General features: G+C 40.0%; 1 protein-coding gene across 2 annotated transcripts in view; it reads left to right on the forward strand.

Annotated features, from left to right (window-relative positions):
• RRAS2 (RAS related 2) overlaps positions 1–21318 on the forward strand; it is a 79104-nt gene that overhangs the window by 44821 nt on the left and 12965 nt on the right. Inside the window, exons 1-4 of one of the 2 annotated variants that reach the window (XM_029957219.1) lie at positions 1209–1303; positions 17263–17350; positions 18277–18379; positions 18556–18664. In XM_029957219.1, coding sequence (XP_029813079.1) covers positions 18312–18379; positions 18556–18664 — 177 coding nt within the window. In that variant the 5' untranslated portion in view covers positions 1209–1303; positions 17263–17350; positions 18277–18311. Of the gene's footprint in view, positions 1–1208; positions 1304–17262; positions 17351–18276; positions 18380–18555; positions 18665–21318 lie in introns of those variants that run through there. The other variant, XM_029957218.1, reaches the window with a different exon arrangement.

Below are 21318 nucleotides of genomic sequence, written 5' to 3' on the forward strand. Positions count from 1 at the left end.
TTGCTCTCTCTCAAAAAATAAATAAAAAAATTTTAAAGTTTTAGGTTTACAGAAAAATTGAGAAGATAAAAACAAAGTTTCCATATACCCAGCACCCAGTTTCTCTATTAACCTCTTAAATTATATGGTAAATTTTTAATAATTAATGAGCCATTACCGATACTATATTATTTATTAATTGAAGCGCATACTTTATTCAGGTTTCCATAGTTTTTGCCTATGGATCCCATCAGGATACTGCATCACATTTAGTAGTCATGTTTCCTTAGGTTCCTCTTGGCTGACTTCCTTTGTTTTTGGTGACCCTGACCATTTTGAGGAGAACTTCTAAAGTATTTTGTAGAATGCCCCTTTATTGGAATTTGTCTGATGTTTTTCTCATGACCAGACTGGGGTTGCGGGTTTTGGGGAGGAAGACACAGATGTAAAGTGCTGTATGGTTCATCACATCACATCAAGGATGTACTCTGTCAACACGATTCTTGACTCTTGATGTTGACCGTAATCATCTGGCTGAAGCAGTGTGTGTGTGGGGGGGGGGGGGGGGGGGGGGGGGGGGGTTTCTCTGCTGTAAAGCTACTAGTCTCCTTACCCCTGTGTTCCATATTGTATTCTTCGGAAGGAAATCATTGTGTGCAGCCCACACTGAAGGAGTGGGGAGGCTGTGTAATTTTGAATAAACATATTTAAATGGCAGAACAAATGAAAATGTACCTGGAGTTAGTGGAATTTCTGTTTTCAACAAAACCATTCCCATTTAACCTGTGTTCAGAGATTTGGTTTGGCAACAATTTTCATTCTCAGTCTTTCAACCTGCACAATTGTGTGGCAGCTGCTAGCTGTTCCTTTTTACCTACCTTTTGTGCCACCTCTTTGATACTTATTTTTGAGAAAATAAAATGAAAGCGAAATGTGGGAGATCATTAGTCAAAAACTCTTGAGTAAAACTTGTTAATATTTTGATCTTCATCTATTGCTCTTCATGACTTAAAAATATTATTTTTAAAATCAAGGGCTTGGTTGATATGTAAATTATGCTTAGAGACCAGAACAGTTTAGGACCCAAAATGATCAAGGGAAAGCACCTTGTCGGAAACCCCCATGACAATAGCCTCTCCCTGTAGTTCCCATTTATGTGTTTCAATTATAAGGCTTATGTTAAAATTAGATCAGAATTTCCATTGTAGACTCTCAATTTCATAGTTGTGTAACTGCCATATTAACTTGATTGTAAACAAAAGCCTGTAATGATGGGCCTTATAATTAAGGCGAGAAGTTGTGAGGACAGGATTTGATTCTAAAGGTGAGTTTAACATTTTTTTCTTAAGATTTTCCAGATTTTCTGCAATGAGACTATATTTAGTTTAGTTTTTTAATTATAAAATTGGGGCGCCTGGGTGGCTCAGTCGGTTAAGCCTCCGGCTTTGGCTCAGGTCAGATCTCACGTTCGTGGGTTCGAGCCCCGCGTCAGGCTCTGTGCTGACAGCTAGCTCAGAGCCTGGAGCCTGCTTCTGGTTCTGTCTCCTTCTCTCTCTGCCCCTCCCCCTCTCATGCTCTGTCTCTCTCTGTATTAAAAATAAATAAATTAAAAAAACCCCAAAATTGTATTTCTTTAAAAAAATAATTATAAAATAATACAATCAATTTGTTATAAAGTCTAAAGACTTTATTATATTTCTTTTTGACTACTTTCCCCAAACTTAGAACCATTTAAATCCATTTACCCTCTTTCATTTTTTGTGTTTTTGTTGGCCAACTGAATCTTTCTAGTCCAGAGAGCAAAAACTTACTTCATGTGTCTATGTATATCTTTTTGCAATAGATTGTAATGCTGCTAACTATGAAGGCAGCTCAGTTTTTCAGTTCTAATAGCTTGTGAATAGAAAAAAAATTGTTTTTTCACCTTTCTTGGGCTTGTAAAATACGCACAAAAAATTGTTAGGAAGAAGGAAGGAGTTCACATTTCATAGATGAATGTATTAGTTTCCTAGGTCAGCCGTAACAAATCAGCACGGATTTGGTACCTTTAAGCAACAGAAGTGCGCTCGCTCACGGTTTGGGGGCCTTAACCTTGAAGTCAAGTTGCCGACAAGAGTTAGTTTCCTCCGGAGGCTCAGAGGCAGAATCCCGTTCCATGCCTCTTCCGGCTCTCGGCTGTTCTTGGCTTGTGGACACATCACTCTAGTCTCTGTCTCCGCCTTCATGTGGCCTTCTGTTCTGGGTCTTGTATGTGATTGTGCCTCAGTTCTCCTACTCTTTTCTCTTATAAAGACACAAGGATTTGGTATAAATCCAGGATGATCACATCAGGTCCTTAATTGTATTTGCAAAGACTCTATTTCCAAATAAGGTCACATTCACAGGTAGGTACTGGGGTGTTAGGAGTTAGGCGTCCCTTTTTGAGTGCCACAGTTCAGTCCACTACAGTGAGTAAACTTTTTCTTGAATTCGCAAGTAAGTGCTGTAAAAGTACTTTTACTAAGCGGAATAGTAGTTTTAGTATCTGACTTATGCACATACAAATGTGATTCAGAATTTAGTTGCGTAGTTATTTTTTCTTCGTGTGGTTTGTGATTGATGTGGCATTCTTGTACTGTGAAATTAAGCTGTGCACATATAGACAAGCTATAATTTGGGACGTTTAAATGGTGTGAGCAAAGTCTTGAATTCTGTGGACACATGCCTTTAGTTCTTGACTTTTTAAATCTACATATTTGGGTATTTTTGTGAGACGAATGTTTATATGGTTCCTTTTGATATGAACCATGTTTGTCTCCACTTAAAAGAGTTTAAATTTATCCAGTGATCTAGTCTGATTTAAATTTGTGTGCCACAAGAGATTTCATAGAAGCCAAGAATTGCTAGGTGGATAAGTGAGGTTAAATAAACAGAAGGAAGAAGGAGGGTTGTCCTTGGTGTGAATAGACAGAACCATTTTCTGAGAAGTGCTGGCCCAGCCTCCTCTCCTGGCCTGTGGTTTGGCGGAAACCTCTGGTGAGAACATTCTCTCTTTCTCTCCCACTTTGAGATGGAAGCCATGAGAAATTTAGTTCTTATTATTATTAGGAGAAGAGGTTTGATAAGGCCTTTTTTTTTTTTTTTAAAGTTCACTTTTGTGCTGTCGAGCTGTGGCTACCATATTTGGTAATGCCATTTTTAATGCCCCCATCCATTCTCAGTCCACATAGGTCTGTTCTGTTTTGTAGCAATTATTTCAAAAATTGTCATCTTTATTCTGTGTGCTTATGTATTGTCACCCTTACTAAGCTGTGAGCTCAGCAAGCACAAGGACCACATCAGTGTCCTCCTCCATCAGGACTGTACTCCAGCACAGTACTCAATAGGGAGTTGTTGAATGAATGAACGTCATGTACCCTGGATACTTTTGAAACCCATACACAGAGACTTATCTCGTTCCTGTCAGTGGCATTTTACTATTCTGTAATGGATCTATTGCAATTCATTTAACATTCCTGGTTAACGGACTTTTAGGTTAATAGTTTTTCACAATAACAAACAAAGCTGCTTGAACATTTGTTTGTGTCTTTGGGTGTACATATATTGTTGGTAGTTTACAACGTTAATATCCTTCTCATTTGTACCTATGTTTCTATAAAATAATTAAGCACATTTAAAAATGTATTATTGGAAGGGCATCTGGGTGGCTCTGTCGATTAACTGTCCAACTCTTCATTTTGGCTCAGGTCATGATCTCCTGTTTTGTGAGATTGAGCTCCGTGTCAGGTGCTGCACTAATGCTGTGGAGCCTGCTTGGAATTCTCTCTTCTCTCTCTGCCCCTCGCTGCTTTCGCTTTCCCTCTCTCCCTCTCCCTCTCCCTCTCCCTCCCTCCCTCCCTCTCTCTTTCTCTCTTTCTCTCAAAACAAATAAATAAACAAACTTAAAAACTGCATTACTGAAATAATTTTCAAGTATAATTGACCAGCATTTTCCTAAATATGTATAAAGTTCTTTCACTTTTTTCTCTCTTTGAATCAATAGAAATCTTTTGCCCCAACATCTTAAAGGGCATCGTAAGCACTGTGTACCTACACACTGCTTTGATTGCATCTGTGGGATGGTTCTTGGCTAATCTCTGTGGAAGGAAGTATCAGGAAACTTCTGTCCATTGCATAGCAAGAGTGGGTAAGGAAGGCAACAGCCAGTGTAGAAGTAAGATTAGAGCATCAAACTCAGCAGTAGCTTTCATTTTATTTAGAATTAAATCCAAAGTTGTTACCATGGCCTGCAGGCTCTGATCGCCTCTGTGAACTTTCAGAACTCATGAACTAGTCTCCCCGCCGCTGATTGTGTTGTAGCCACGCTGGCCTCCTAGCTATTCCTCAAGCATGTTACCCATACTCTCACCTCACTACCTTTAACGTGACGTTCTCTTGGCCTGCGGTGATCTTCCTCTGCACCACCGACCTCAGATTTTCTCCTCAAATGTCACATTGCCAGCGAAGCCCTCCCTGGCCCTCAGTGGCACATTCTCCCTGCTAGCCCCTGCTGCTGTCCGCCCCCTTTATTTTCTTTTAGAGGTCCTATGACCTTTGCTATATTATGCTTATTTATATGTTGATGTTCAACCCTCCACAAAACTGCCACAGTCCCATGAGGGCTGGATTCCATTCTCCTTACACGTTGTAGGTGCTTGGTTAGTGTTTGTAGATTGAGTGGGTTAGTGAATGAGCCGACGGTAGATAAATGTGAAAGTTTCATAGAACAAGGGCTGTGAAAATCACCAGCCCCTTTACCTCTAATTTTGCTCTTACAGACCATTCACTCTCTGTTCTAGAAGAGATGAGAAATGAAGATGGGGGTTAGGATATTTGTATGTGGCAGTGGATTGAAGAGAAAGGAAATGAAAAGGGAAATAACAAACCAGGCTCTGGGCAGCAAAAGTTAAAGCTCATAGTGAGTTGGTTAGCTACCTGCTTTATCGGGCTGTCTTTCTAAGTTTCGAGAGGAAGAGAACCATTTTTTAAATGCTTGCTTTGAGTTAGGCAGTGTACTGGGTATTTGACCGAGCCATTTAATGTCCACAGTAGCCCTTTCAAGAGAATCATCCTAGTCATCTGATAGGTCAGGAAATTAAGATTTAAGATTTATTGAAAGAGATTTAAATAACCTTCCCAAGATCACATACCAGTCAAATGGGATATCTAGGTCTGACAGACTCCAAAATCCATATTCATTCCTACACTTCATTTATAATACCTGAAGGCAGATTCTGTGTATATTAATAATTTACATTTAACATAGTGCTGTAAAAATATCAGTAAATTTTTGTGTCTTATTTGAGTCCTTGTAACAAACTTGAAAATAGCTTCAGTTTCCCAAGTAATAGTACTTTGTGTTAGTGATGTGATTTGCTGCAAATTCTACAGCTAGAAAGTAGTGGGAGGTTGGCCTATAAGCAAACCTTCCTGGCATAAAATCTTATATTCTGTCTATAATATCACACACTTAAAATCAAAGGAATTCTTCATATCCTATACAAAACCATTTGACACAGTGTAGGAGCTAAATGCGTCCTAATAAAATTAGCTGGAGCCTTTAAAAAGCTCATACAGAGCCAATTCCTCATTTACACGGAAGTCAAGACAGAGGTTGACTCCCCCAGGAACACTTCTCAAGTTGTTGTAGAGCTGGGACTACAGTCCAGGTTTCCTAACACGCTCATGCTCTGCTTCTGTTGTTAAAAGAGTTTGTGTTCAATCTATCAAGGTCTTTCCCTCTTTCATTCACATGTTTCGGATTTCAAAGCCTCCCGGTAAATTTCCCCTCCCTCCCAGCAACCAGGTTGGGCTCCCCCCACAGGTAATGGTATTTGTGTATCTTTCCAGAGATCCTTTATGCACAATAAAGCAAATAGGTAAACTGTATTTATTTAACAACATATCTCAGAGATTACATTATTAGCACATGAAGTCATTCTTTTTTTAAATGGCTGCATTCATATTGAATGAGTTTTATAATTTAAGCAGCCATTTACTAAAGGACATTTAAGGTGCTTCCATTCTTTTAGATTAAAACAAATTCAGTAATGGATAGCCTTGCACATGTCATTTCCTATGAACAGATGTGTTGGTTAAGATACATTTCTAGAGGTGAAGTTGCTAGGTCAAAAAGTATACATATATAATATATAATATTGCCATTCTTAGACCTTTATTCTTAATGTAGAAATGGAGTGTTTTCATTTTTATGAAACTGCTTTTGTTTTTTTTTTTTAATTTGGCAATAGCAGTGTATACTTTTAAAGATAAGTTATTTTAAGAGCGACAGGATTTCTTTTTAAAACTGGTGCATGTTGCGTGCTTTGATGTTAACATGACAGATTAAAGAAAGTGTGATGGAAGTGGTGTTGCTTTGGAGTCAGACCTGAATTTGGATCTCAGTGCTACCAACCTACTGATTTTGTGACCTCTGGCAGGTCATTTAACTGCTCAGCCTCAATGATCTCATTGGGAACAACAATACTACCTTACAGAGTTGTTGTGTAGAACTACTGTATTTCACTGATTCTAAGACAACATTTCCCCCTGCATTCTAGTATCTCTGACATTGAGAGCCTTTTTAATTAAAGACATGCCGTAGTTGCTTTGGTGTGTCTTAATTTTTTCTTAGCACATAAAATAATGTTGGTCTTAAAATTAATGGCATATTACAATTGATGAAGTAGGGTAGTAATCCACTGGCACAAGTGAACTGTGCCAGGGTATGATATAGGCAGAGAAAGTTCACCGTGATGGGGAAGGTTTGAGGTGGGCTGGATGGGTGTTAGGGGAGTGGGCATGTATAGCAATGGACATTTTGTTCTAGGTAGCAGTTACCCAGCAGCCGCACCGCATAGTAGAAGGTAGTGCAGGTGGTTGAGGGAGCACAAGGGCAAATATTACCCACCAGTCTGGGTATATATGCAAGTTGGAATTATGGCAGATTGTTGGTGGGTAACAGGACTCTGGCCCAGGATTGAGATTTAGGAACTGTGTACTAATTTAAGGTAAGAAGACTTTTAAAATAATGGGGCCATAGGAAAAATTTTTGCAAATGATGTATCTCATAAGGGATTTGTATCCAGAATATATAAAGAACTCTTCCAGTGAACAGTGAAAAGACAACCCAGTTTAAAAGTGGGCAGAGATTTGAACAGACATTTCTCCAAAGCAGGTACACAAATGGACAATAAGCATCTGAGAAGATACTCCATATCCTGTTAGGGGATGCCAATCAAAACTGTAAGGAGGGGCTCCTGGCTGGCTCAGTCAGTAGAGGATATGACTCTTGACTTTGAGATTAGAAGTTTGAGGCTAATGTTGGGTGTAGAGATTACTTTAAAAAATACTTAAAAAACTATAAGGAGATATTACTGTACATTCAGTAGGATGGCTAGAATCAAAAAGACACATGTGTGTTCAGCAATAAGTATTGGTGAGGATACCTAGAAATTAGAACCCTCAAACACTGTTGATGGGAATGTAAAATGGCATAGCCACTTGGACAACAAATGGCAGTTCTTTAAAAAGTTGAACATAGAGTTGCTGATGATCTAGCAATTCGACCATTAGATACATACCCACCAAAAAGTAAAAATGTATGTTCACCCAAGACTGTACATGAATGTTCATGACAGCATCATTCATAATAGCCAAAATATAAAAACAACTCAAATGTCCGATAAATGGATGAATATAGTATGATACATTCATATGATGGCATATCATTGAGAAGAGAAATACTGATACATGCTGCAACATGGATGAATGTTAAAAACATGCTAATAAGTAAAAGAAGCCAGACACAAAAAGACCATATATTGTATGATTAGATTTATATGAAATGTCACAATGGGTGATTTAGTGGTCCTAGGAGTGAGAGGGGATGGGGCAAGGGGAAATGACTGCTAAGGGGTATATAGGATTCCTTTTGGGATAGTGAAAAGTTCTGGAATTAGACAATGATGATGGTTGCACAGCCTTGTGAATTACTAAAAACTGTTGAACAATGTACTTTAAGTGGGTGAATTTTATGATATGTGAATGATATTCCAATAAAACTCTTACAAATAAGAGGTCCTAGTTCTAGGAACGGCCTGGATTACTTACTTGGAAGATTGTCAGTAGAAGAAAAGAGTTAAGAGTAGAAGCAGCCAGTTATAACAGTTAGAACTCGTGTTGATTGGGAAAGTCTTGAGAAGAGGGAGGAGAGATGGTGATGGGGTTGGGAATAAAACAGAAGCAGTTACCAGAATTGTTAACTGTACTGCTGAGGTCAGATGAGTAAGAGCCAGTAGTGCTAAGACTGTGAATGTGGATCTTGTAATGGTTGAAAATGCTTCCTGCCTAAAGTCAGTATTGGGCCTGAAGTCTGTGTGGTCCGCCCCTGCCATGGGGAGGACCGTGATATGGACAGGAAGGATACAGAGGTGGGACCCAGGTGAGGCCTGGACAGTTGCATGCCCCAGAGTTCAGGGGCTGTCTTGTGCATCTAAAATGCCCCATAGAGGCCAGTTGTTTAGGGAGCTCTGGTTCACTTGAGGGTAGAGGTAAGGAAGACTAACTTAACTAAGGTAATAGCTATCAGGATAGGAAGGATGGGGGTGGATATGGACATTCCTTTGGAGACGAGATTCATTAAGGCAAGAACTGAAAGACAATAAAGACTTAGTGTGCAAAAGGGAACGGCATGGGATTTACTCAAACTTCCCATGGGGATAGTTTGAACTATTAAAGTCTACATATCATACATAGTTAGGCTTATATGGCCCTCTCTTTATCACTTCTGTCTGTGCCAAATGTCATTGTACTTTAAAAAAATTGTTAATTCTTATCTTTAGAACTTCATTTAGGCTTTGTATGTTATCTTTTGAAATGAGACTGCAATTATTGCAGGATCAGAGCAAATGAATAACTATTAAGTTCAAACAAGGGGACAAAACTTTATCATGCTGTAGATAGAGGCCACTGGCTTCTAAATATTATGGCAGCTCTGAAGGATGGATATGAAGTTGTGTAGGCAGTACCTGAGTTAAGCTTATCTTACCTGCTAATAGTCTGTGTATATGAATACTGGTTATAGCCTTGACAGCCCCCCGGCCCCCCCCTTTGTCAAAAGTACTCTCCTGGTACTGTGGACTAAAAATTTTTGTCTATGCAATTGGTTCCTTTTACAAATTGATAGGGTTTGTGGAGGGAAGGGAAAGAAGAAAGAGGAAAACCTTTCTCTTTGCTTCTTTATTATTAAAACCTGTGGGTTTGGAAGGATAAAAGCTTTGAAGAGTAAGGTAACGCTCCCTTTGGCAAGCTGACATCATGAAATGGTGGTTTACACCCCGAATAATTTTCCTTTCAGAATCTGAAGCTCTTTTTTCTTTTTGACTTGTACCGAAAGTGTTACTAAAGATTCATTTTGGTTTAGAATTTTGCTTTTTAAAAACTCAAGCATCACTTGAAGGGGTGAGCTAGGGGTGAGCTCCTGCTGCAGCGTGCTCTAATTTGGGCTGATGATTTTCCACCTAGTGCCTCTGGGTGAGATCTCGCTTTCCTGAGGGGATTGTTAGTTTCTATTTGAGAGCAGAGAGTGGCAGGAACAGTGGGGAGAGAAGTAAGTGTTTTTGTACTGAGAACATTTTCAGAGGGAAGCTAAAGCTAGGGTAAGAATGGGGTAATGAGAAGTTGGGGCAGGATGGTGCGGCTGCGTAAGACAGACTTTCCCTCCTCATTAGTGCAGCTTTGGCCTGGCTCTCTGCACTGGGAAAGGAAAGGAAATTCGCTTCCCATCTCTTCTTGGGCCAAATGCCTCTGCTTTAGAGGTTAGAATAGAACTCAGGGTTAATACTGGTTTGGGACCATATTTCAATGGTAGCTCTTGTGGTCTGGCCTTATGGTCCTAGACACAGGAGAACAATTTTTCCCTGGGGAAATGAGCACCAATTGACTCAGAAACAAACATTTGAAATAGAACCAGTTTATAAGTTGACTTTGTACTGTACTTTCTCTTGTTGCACACCAGGCCCAATGATTTGCAACCGAATACTTCATGTGAGGCATGACTGTCATCCCTGAGATTGCACAGAAGTCATATGAAAGGCACAGGGTGGCTTTCTACAATCTGAGACAATTAGCAACATTGACTAAAGGCCCGAATTTTGTTAAGAAGAAACTAAAAGGATTACTGGACTTAGAGTAGCCTTTTATTCTGCATTAGCTCCTAGAAGATCCATTATGGGGATCTCCATAATTATACGTGTTTGGTTAAGGGAAATACTAATTTCAATCAGGAAAAAGTATGTCCTTGAGTAAAGGAATATCAAGTGTATTGGAAACATTTGACATAACAATAAGAGAGGGTATTGCAGGGAACAAAGGTTCTCTGTGACTTGACAGCTGCTGTTAAAAAGTGACACCAGGAAGAGCCAGACTCTGGCTTCAGCTGCCTGAAGTTGTTGCAGCCTTCTCTAGTGTTACCAGAGGCATTTGCACTGCTCTGGTCTTCGCAAGTAGAGGCTACTGATAGGCTACTGGTTCTTATTGTGCTCTGAGAAATAATTTCCTGACCTCTCCATTACAGTCTTTGTAACTATAGGGTTTTCTAAGTATTCCAGTATTTTGAGGTTCTGACTGTGCAGTGTACCTTGCTTAACTCTAAGAAAATTCTAAGAAGCATGAGGTAGGCCTTGGACATCAAAGTTAGTTGGAAATCCATAATAGAGCTTTAACTGGAATTCTAACATATTTTGGTTTCTTTTGAAGTTTGAGAGACTGAAAATAAAGCGGTAGTTTCCAGGTCACCTTCATATTTCAAGAATTTGCATAGAAGGTGGTCTTAAATTGGTTTTGCACATTTAGCCCATTCCTTATCTCCAGGAAATAAAAATGTGGAGAGTTAAGGGTTCTAAGACCAGGATGTTTTTAGAGAGAGCTGTTTGTGGTATTCTGGGTCTTTTCCTACTTCCACACATAGCTTCTAGAGAGCAGGATGCTTCTCTTAAACCGCTTTCATTGAAGCCAGATGGTAAGGGAAGATCTTCTAGAGTCCTTCTGAGAACTTGACGTGTATCCCTGATAGTTGGCAGAGTAAAATGAATAGTGTATGAACCTGTGTGTCCATAGCAGAGCAGAGAGAAAGGAAGAGGGCTGTATAGTTAGTAAGCAATCTACATTTCAGAGATAGTAGTGTGTCCTTGAGCCTCTGGATAGAACCACGTTAAAACTGTCTAAAGAGGGATGCTATGCCTGGCCACCTAGGAGATGGTACGAATCAGGATGAGGTGCCCACGGAAATCCAAAGGATTGAGGGTTAGAGGTGTAAATAGCCACTTCTCGTGAAAGTCATGGGAATTGCACATGGAGGGCCTCATGTAAGATTCTTCCAAGAAACCCACAAAAAGTTAGCATGGACATCAGATTTCATTGGAGTGGCCTTTTCAACTCCCCCTCCTACTTCTTCCCAGTCCTTCAGCTACAAAACTCTACAGGAGCCAGAGACAGCTTTGTTAGAGGTATAAGAGATACAAAATGGGGAAAGAAAGAATATTTGACTGGTGCCCCCCTGCCCCACCCCGACTCCACTGCAGACTTCTCAGTTCTATCTCAGAAGAGGAGGAAGAAGCTTTTTAATTTAGATGAGTATTGACTAATTGTCAATAGCAGACATCTTAATTATTGAAATCAGCCCAAAAGGGGCTGACAGTGGTTGAACAATTATTTATAATCAAAGAATGCTTTGCAGAAAATAGGAGATGTGTTAGATTTCATTCAGGAGCAAGGAAAAGCTTGTGCACAAAAGGGCTCTGAAGGAAAGTTTTATGCTTATACTCTGTTGAGTTTAACTCAGTGCATCATTTATACATTCACATTTACATGTATATGAAAATATAAGCAATTGGAAAAGGAAAATGTAAGTGTCATTTACAAAGTTATATATATAAAGTTTGGGTATATATTTTCCAAATGACAATCTAGAATATTTGAAGTTGGGAAAATCCAAACCTGTCACCTTAAGGATAAGAGAAATTAAGGCGTATTGATATTGTTTTCTCTTTGATGGCCTATAAAGGAAGTAAGGTATGGATTAGATTGGCCTTCATTAGCTATGACTTAAAAGAGCCTACTGTGTGCCACAGGCTGTACTTTGTACTCCACATTCAGTATTTTGCTTTTCACAACAACCCTGCAAACTTAGTATTATTTCCATCTTAACAGACAAGGAAACTGAGGTTCAGACAGGTTAAATGAGGTGCTTTATTTTCCCACAGGTAGTAAAAGTAAAAGCTGTATTCTGGTCTGCTTGACTTACACCTCAGGCTCCTTCCACTCTACCCTGCTGCCTCCCTGGTGGCCCCACACGCTAGGATGCTGTGGTGGGATGAGACAACGTAACCTAGGCAGCCGTTCCTCGCCCGGAAGAGAATGGAGCACATACCGCTCTCACTGGCCAGGGCTGCTCCTCGGTCCTCTGGGCAGCCCAGCTCCTCCCCTTCCATCTCCCACAGATTTCTCTTTTCCCATGATCCTTCAGTGCTGCATTTGAAACAGGCACTGGGACATGCCCTCCTTAAATTATCCCTCTTCTTATCCTTTTCTGTTAAGAAAATGGGGTTTAGAGATGTTGATCAGTTTACCCAAGGACTCAAAAACAGGAAGTAGAATGGCATCTGGGTTTCAATTTCAGGTTTTTCAGACTCTGGAGCCCATAAGATTTCTTATCATGCTGCCTCCAACAAAGACTTTAAAAGTGCCTGTATTAATAGAAAATGGGCCCTTATGAAACCTGTTTTGGTGTATTCTGTCATAATTAAAAAATACAGATTTTTGTGGATAGAATTAAAAATAGGTAAGTACTGTATTCAAGTGGAGGGGAGCAGGAACCACAGAGTTCTGTATCTGGAATGTTTCATGGTGCGGATTCTGTGTGTACTGTTGCGGGGAAAGGTGAGCTGAGCAGAATGTCAAGCAAAAACGTCTCCGTTTCCCCCCCCCCATACCCCATATTTTTAGAGGACTCCTGAGACTTTCCTGAGAATGCCACTGTGCTCAGAAATGCCTTGTCATTTGTTTAAATTAAAAAAAAAATTTTTTTTGCCCTGTCATTTGTTTAAAACTCCCCAGTGGCACGTTTAGATAGATCTAGCCCTCCTGTTTTTTTTAATATGCACAGGCAGTAAATTTAACCAGTGTGCTGGATTTTTGGAGTTCCACACAGTCTCCACTACCTTACCTGTCCCAGTGTGTAGACCAGACACCGCTCTGTGGCAGTGCTTGGGAACTACGCTCACCAGTACCTGGGGGTCAGGAGAAAGTGGGCTCTCACTGCTGCCCACTGAATGCAGAGTGGCCTCAGCCTGTTCTCTTTCCTCCCCGCCCCCCTTCTTTTCTTCCTTAAGGCAGCTTTGAATGGGAAGATAGCGAGCTGGCAATTCTTTTAGGCCAAGCAGAATTCCTCTTGTGCAGTCTAGTGGCATATAATCCGGAATACTGTTCCTGCAATAACAGCATCATGCTCTTGTGTTGTCAGGGGCTTCTAACGACCTTATCTAAGCCAGATCATCAGATTTTATTAGGGGGAAATAGACTCCCTGCGTGAATGGAATAGCCTCCCTACTCCTACAACTGTCTCTGTATGTCTTAACCTCAAAGAGACATAGGTCCAGTTGCTCTTCTTACTACCTGGAAAGGCATCCTGCCCTTTGAAAGTACGCATTCCCTTTCTTTCTGGGATCCTTCTGCATGCATTCTTTCTTGTGATACCACGAAAACACATTACTTTCTCCCTGCTGTCCCCCTTCCCTCTTCTCTACTATTCTCTATTGTCTTCTGCTATGCGAATATTGTACTTTTTCTTGCTGTCTTCTATAGAATATCCTTTCTGGACTGTGGTTGGTAACTTCTTTCAACCTAGGAGAGAGACTGTTTTCTGGCAAATTGCTGGACTATGTTTATAAGTGAATGTACACACAGTTCCTACAGGACTGGGGTATTAACCACTGACATTTTGTTGCCTTCTGAACTAGCATTGTATTGGAATTTTATGCTGTTTCAGTTCTTTGGCCGGTATATTTAACATTCTCTATTTTCCTCACCGGCAACCACAGCACAGTTACTGGGTGTTGTCTAAAAAGCAGTGGACTCTGTGAAAATAGGACCTTGTCTCTGTGATGCTCTATAAATAACTGTCAAATGAATGAAACCAGGAGAGCAAGAGCAATTGACTGAGGATTTCAGGTAGTAAAAGATTAGGCTGCAAATGGTGAGCTGGGCAGATCAAACTAGAAGGATTTCCATACTGTGTGAAGAAAGTACTGAATCCTGTGAACAATAGGGGACCATTAAATTTATGTATCTTATGTAGAGGCATAATTTGTATACATACAAAAAGTGCACACAGCTTATGTACAGCTTGATACATTTTTACCTATGTGTACATCTGTGCATTTACTGCTCAGGTTCCAGAAAATACCTCCAAAACTCCAGATGGGGAGATTTTATCTTGACTGACTACATTTTGGATACCAGATCCTAAGGTTGGTTTGTGATACAAGCAGGATTGGAATTATTACAGCTATTCCTGGGATTAACGAGTCTTTATACTTGAGTAAAAACATACCATCTAACTGTGTGACAGAAATAATACAGTGTGGTTAACATTTATCAATCATCAGCATGTCTTGGTACTTTATAAGCATTACTTCAGTTTATCTGCTCTCGGAGGGTTTGTTACTGTCGTATTTTACAGATGCTGAAGGTCAGAGAAGTAAAGTAGAAAGTATCACAGCTAGAAAGTAGCAGTTAGTATCAAACCCAGCACTTTCCATCACCAGAGACTGATTTATTGGAGATTTGCTGCCTTAAATATCTGGTACCTGGGTTTAAGTAACAGAAATGTCACTGTTCTATTGGGAGATGATGATTATATTTGTTACCTGCACACCAGGAATGCTCTTTATAGGCACACTGTGACTGGGGGCTTAAAAGAATTTTGGGGAGAGAAGGGGGCTATGGATTCAGGCAGGGCCTGGAGTGGTGTTTCTTAGGATCAATTTTTATGAGAGAGAAAGATGCTTTCAAAGAGGATGGCTCCTTAAAATCATGCATAGGAGCAAGGTGACTGATGGTTCCTACAGACACAGTAGATGAAATATGGACCTAAATATCCAGAAACTCTAGCATTTAGGTTGCCTTAAAAAAATAATATCAGTGGAATGAGTGCAGGCCTCTTTTAGTTAGCTAAGTGGCAAAATTCTTACTGTTTCAAGAGCTAAGATGGCCAAAGAAAATGTGAAACTTACATAGCCCCTGAAAGGAAAAAGAAATTTCTTTTAATGGCCCCCCAGAGTTACTTAAATTCAATATGCTTCTTTATATTATAATGTTTTAATTCTATCTCAACAGTGCAAAGGAAAATCTGTCACATTGAAAGAATTTTAGTTATCATGCGTGATTAAAATATATTTAATATTTCTCCATTATTTTTGTCAGACAAAGTGGGAGGGACAGTGCAGCACATTTTAGCCCATTTAGGTATAAACTGGGAGTAGTCCACAAAGTTCAAGTTTTGCAAGATGAAAAGCGTGGCAGGAAGTATCCAGTTACTGCTGAGAAACCTGTTTCAGGAAAGTAATCTTAAAAAGATGTAAACAGCATGCTTATCCAACTTGCTTGGGGAAAGACTGCAGTTCTAAGTTGTTTGGAATAGTGGGTACAACGATACTATTGCCAGTTGTATTCCTTTTTGAAGGGGGGGCAAGAGTATAAGTTCAGGGTTGTTTTGGTATCTGTTTATTTTCACATGGGGATGGGGTGGTGATGCAGATGGCTTTCTACTCAAAGTTGCTCCTGTTGGTAAATGTTTCTTTTACTGACATTGTTTAAAAGAAACCTTGCATTTAAGCAATTAAAGTTAATCCTAGAATATAAACCAAGTATGGGAAGTGCCCTTCAAAAATAAAATATATTATGAGGTCATAGTAGCAAACAGATCTGTGTCTCTCTCTCATCCCTAACTCCCCAGCCAGGGGTTTCTTTACTGTCTTGTTCCCGGTGCTACTTCTGAGGAGCTTTAGTGGTGTTTGCGGACGGACGACACATGGCGGGGGGTTGTCAGTTAAGAATGCTGTGCCCCCGGAGCCAGCACGTCTAGCTTCCAGAAACCCTTCCCTTGCCTGAAGAATGGCTGAACCCCTTTGGCTCTGGATCCTAGCATTAAGCCTCCTTCCTCCAAGCTATTCCCTCAGATTTGGTAGTGAGCCAGGGGGAAAGTAGGCTTTGAGGAAGTCAGTCAAGAGCGGAGAGCAAAAGATGCTCAGAACAAAAGAAGGATGATGTCAGTGTCCTAGTTAGTGCCCTTCTGTAAGAAGGGCCGGGGTGGGGGGGGTGGGGGGGACGATAAATTCTCTTCTTAGAGTCTTCTTGTCACTATTGTTTTCTTTCTAAAACCTTAAAAAAATGGTGAAGTGTAATACACAAACATTTTTAACTGGCCCACTGAGATTCTTCCCTTCTTACACTGCTACCTTAACTCTCCTTTTTTTCTGGTGATCGCAGATGGTAACAGTTTTGCTAACAGAGACAGAAATAGATGTTAAATATAACAACAACAACAACAACAACAACATCAGTGAACAAAGAAGTTGGGGAAAAATTCTGAAATTATTTCCTCATGATAATACACAAGGCAAATGAATACGAAAAGACAAGGTGTGATGAAAGAAGGGTAGAAATGAAGATGGGACTTGGAATCTTCCAGGCTCCTCTTTGTCTCCCTTTGTTTCAGACTCTTTTGTTCTTAGGACTGATGCTTACCACTGTGTTGCAGATAGACTTGAATTATAACTGTGTTTTTCTAGTTTTTAAAGAATATGAGCGCTATGTACTGATAGATAGATCTATCTGTATATATCAGGTATATATAATTATGAAAAAATTATATATAATTATGAAAACACTGCAGTAGGTCTTTTGCAGTCTTCTTGCATATGTCATATAGGAGGATTCAGAGATATTTAGTACCTTTTCTCCACTTTGAAGCTACTCTGAATAGACTTTGTTCACTTGAAACCAACTGTATTAGGATACTACTATTTTCGTAGTAGTAAATAGTAAACCAAATACAGTAGTAAACCTTATTAAGGTTTAGTAGGAGAAACCTTAATACAATGAAATTATTGCTATTCATTCTGGGTAAGTGAGATTCGATAAAGTTAACTGGTACTTGGTAGGCAAGTGAACATAAATTTTAAAATGAGGTTATTTTTCTTACAGTCCTATTTTGTGACGGATTATGACCCAACCATCGAGGATTCCTACACAAAGCAGTGTGTGATAGATGACAGAGCAGCCCGGCTAGATAGTAAGTACTCTTCCTTTATTTGGTAGTTTACATGTCATATTTTTGAAAAGTAAGCTTGGATGTTTTGCTAGGTTGTGTACTATAGTTGAAATATAAATGGTCTTGAATATATAAGCCCATCTCTTTCACTAGTTTTGATTGATGAATCTCCATATTGGGATATTTAAATATTCTTCAGCACATGTAATATAAAACAGTAGTTATGTTGATCTTGTGCTGGTGAAACTAACCATGTCATGGTAACTAGTTGGAGTTGAATTTTTAGGGACATTTGGAAAGAAACATGAAGTTTCAGCTCTTCTACTTTCTTGGAAAAGTTAAAATGGGTGAAGTAAATATAGAAAATATTCAATATTTGTCAACTTGCTTAGAATTTATAGCAGAGAGGCTTTAGCAAATAGGGTTTTGTGCTTGACTACACATTCCACATCTCCTCAAAAGATAGCCCTGTTCTTAATAAGTTCGACAATTCTTTCTTTCACAGAGATCAGAAAATACCTGAGCGCCTGTGCTTAAAGCTAAGTATGGTGTTCAGGGGGAGTAGACCAAGGGATCTTTCTTGAACGTACAGGTATCTTTTTCAGTTCTTTCCGTGGAGGAGATAAAACATCCAAGTGACTTTAGAGGTTGTTTGACTCCGTCTGCCTAGATATATTTGGTGTTTTTAACCTTGTAATTGGTATGCTAATATATTCTAGCTACAAAATCAACTTGTACTGATGAAGATGACTCTGAAACTGTTTGCTGTGAGATATATTTGTCTCTAGTGTTGAGAATAAAGCACTAAGAAGAGAATGCTTTTTCATTACACTAAGTCTAAAATATATACTCTAAAGGACCCACATTAATTGGGCCCTGTCCTTATGGGGAAGCCATTCGTAAAGTAAAAACAAGGAACACGGTTACATGTGTTGTTTTCTCTTTAGTTCTGGATACAGCAGGACAGGAAGAGTTTGGAGCTATGAGAGAACAGTATATGAGAACCGGTGAGGGCTTCCTGTTGGTTTTTTCCGTCACAGATCGAGGCAGGTTTGTACCGGTATTAAAATGTAGATCTTCTGTTCATGTGTAGATCATTATTTTATTGAATTGGATTGTCTTCTTTTTATAGAAAAAGGAAAGGTAATAAGATACTAAGTAAATGCGTGTGGGACAGGGCCGAATTCTGAGATTTGAGCAAATTAATTTGTCTGTTTTTGTTTTAGTTTTGAAGAAATCTATAAGTTTCAAAGACAGATTCTCAGAGTGAAGGATCGTGACGAGTTTCCAATGATTTTAATTGGTAATAAAGCAGATCTGGATCATCAAAGACAGGTGAGAAAGCAACTTTGCTGCTGGGAATCCCATTATGGAGGATGATGTCAGTGAATGGATGTGTTTCCTGAAACTGTTGGAAGTTCCATGATCAGGGGAACCGCTGAGCTTCACAGTCTGGATTTGGGGAGGTCAGAGTCTCACGTATCTTGACACCAAACCTTCAGTTGACTCTGTAAGCGCATATTTATACCACCCTCATTCACACGTCCTTATTTTGTGGGGAATCGACACAATTCTAACCCCGTTAGCTCATCTTAGAGTTACCCTTACTTAAGACCAGACTCATTCGGTGTTAATGCTCATTTTCCTTCACACCTAGAGAGTGGTTTTAACTTAAATTATAGTGTTTGGATTTTCCCTAAGTCCCATTAGTGACAGAATTTTCTGTTGATTCTTTACACTGGCTGGCTCTAACACCAGTAACCTGTAAGAAAATAATATTTTTAGTATTTAGTTGTAGGCTGGATTATACTCACTTGTTTCTCTTCCCACTTATTTCACATTTGATTTTTAAAATATCGGGCACATTGCTCACATTTTTGTGAAGGAGCAGAGCAAGGTCAGATGTGTGTCAATGCAGGCTCTACATTGTCTTTTTGTGTCTGTATTTCTTCTAGGTAGCTTTAGCCTTTACTCCATATCTGGAATATAATTTTTTAAGTTGTTTCTTAATTTTTTGCTGGCATTTAAGTTCTCTTTGGTTTTTATATAACTTTGTGTTGATGTTTTTAAAAAGATTCCGCTTGAAAAAGTACAAACCTCAGGAAAAATGGGCTGATAACAGCATCGAGGACAGCCTGCTATTTTGTAGTTAACTATTTAAAACATATTCTTTGATTTGTCTGCTCTGTTTGTAAAATTTTGTTGAAGGCATACCATGTTTAAAACATGGGCTTAAGAGAATGATATTATTGTTCTAATGCTAAGATTTAGAAATGTTTACTGGTGATACTTGATGTAGGATATAGAATAAATTTTACTGCTAGGCCCTTTTCAAATCTGAAGTATTACAAAGTTATGGTGAAAAATTTGATCTTCACGTCACACCAGTAAAGTTGTTTGAAATAATTTAGAATATGACACTGCCCACATCTTAAGCTTTTTGGGGATCATTTCCTTCAGGGTTTCTGAACCTAGTTAAGTTTAGTAAATGTTGCAGGTAGAACCTGTTGGCTGCTCTTCTCAGTCCTTTCTAGTAGTAGCAACACTTTTCTGTGTCACTGGATCCGGGAATCCTAGCAGAGGAGCGGTGCAGCAAGCAAGCGGCTCTCCCCAGTCTTCCACTGACCTCTACCCCACCCCGCATGCTTTCTGCCATGATGATGGAAAAGGTTTTTCTCAAACCTTTTCGTGGTCATATACAGCTCTCGTAACAGACTAACTAGGTGGGAGGCCTGGGGTGCCTTGGAGGTCTCCTGGTCTCCTGTAGGGGTAGGTGGTGGCAGGTCAAGGAGAGTAGGGCAATATATTGCCTCTGCTGCCCCTGCCACGCCGCGCCCCCCCCCCCCCCCCCCCCCCCCCCCCCCCCCCCCCCCCCCCCCCCCCCCCCCGCATAGGACCTGGTGTGATGGTCTTGGGGCAGAGGGTCTGGATGCGTTACTTCTAATCCTCTCTGTACTGAAGATTGCCAGTGTTTGGTGTGTAGTTTCCATCTTTCTGCACATATTCAGCAGTGGCTTTGTTTCATGCCACAGGCTTACAAAAGTTTTCATCTAGGTTTTTTTTCTTTTTATAAGACTGAAGATTCTCAGAAAAATAAAAAAGGTCATGAGAGGAATGTAGTAGGGGAATGATGAGTTTCACATTTCCATCACCCTAAAGATACACAGTTAGCCTGGACTGAGACCTTCTATATTCACATCTCTGCTTTAAACTGCATACAGGATAAATTACATGTACTCTGGGGCGCCTGGGTGGCTCAGTCGGTTAAGCCTCCGGCTTCGGCTCAGGTCAGATCTCAACGTTCGTGAGTTCGAGCCCCGTGTTAGGCTCTGTGCTGACAGCTAGCTCAGAGCCTGGAGCCTGCTTCTGGTTCTGTGTCCTTCTGTCTCTGCCCCTTCCCCTCTCATGCTCTGTCTCTCTCTGTATCAAAAATAAATAAAACATTAAAAAAAATTTTTTTTTAAATTACATGTACTCTGAAAGCTTGGCTGTGTATATGTATCCAGGGGAGAAGAGTGAGTGGCTGAGATTTGACTGCATGATTTTTGCTCATTCCCGTAGATTCTACTCTGAAGGATAGGCACTAAGGAAAACTTTTTCCCTGCTTATGCTTCATCTTCTCTTTTCTGGGCTCCTGCACACTTGCACTCAGGCATGACTACTGCACTTACAGTGAGCCTTTAGTGCCAGCTGGCAGGAAATCCTACCACCATTCCCTTGTTCATTCATTTCCCACTTGTTTGCATGCTTATTACTCACTCTCTCATTCTTAAATTTACAGCACTTTATTCCCTTTCCTCACTCATGACTAATGATGTCATACTTTCCTATTTCACTGAGACATTTCTGCATGCTTCCACCTCCACATGTACTAATCTACGTTCACATGTACCCCGTCAATTCTGCGTTGCCTCACTTCTGTGGATAAACCGTTTACCCGCCTACGCCCATCCTCTCTAGTTGGCGCCAGGTCCCCGGTCCCTCTCACT

The sequence above is a fragment of the Suricata suricatta genome, chromosome 11 (genome assembly GCF_006229205.1).
Source record: "Suricata suricatta isolate VVHF042 chromosome 11, meerkat_22Aug2017_6uvM2_HiC, whole genome shotgun sequence".
NCBI classification, from domain to species: Eukaryota; Metazoa; Chordata; class Mammalia; order Carnivora; family Herpestidae; genus Suricata; species Suricata suricatta.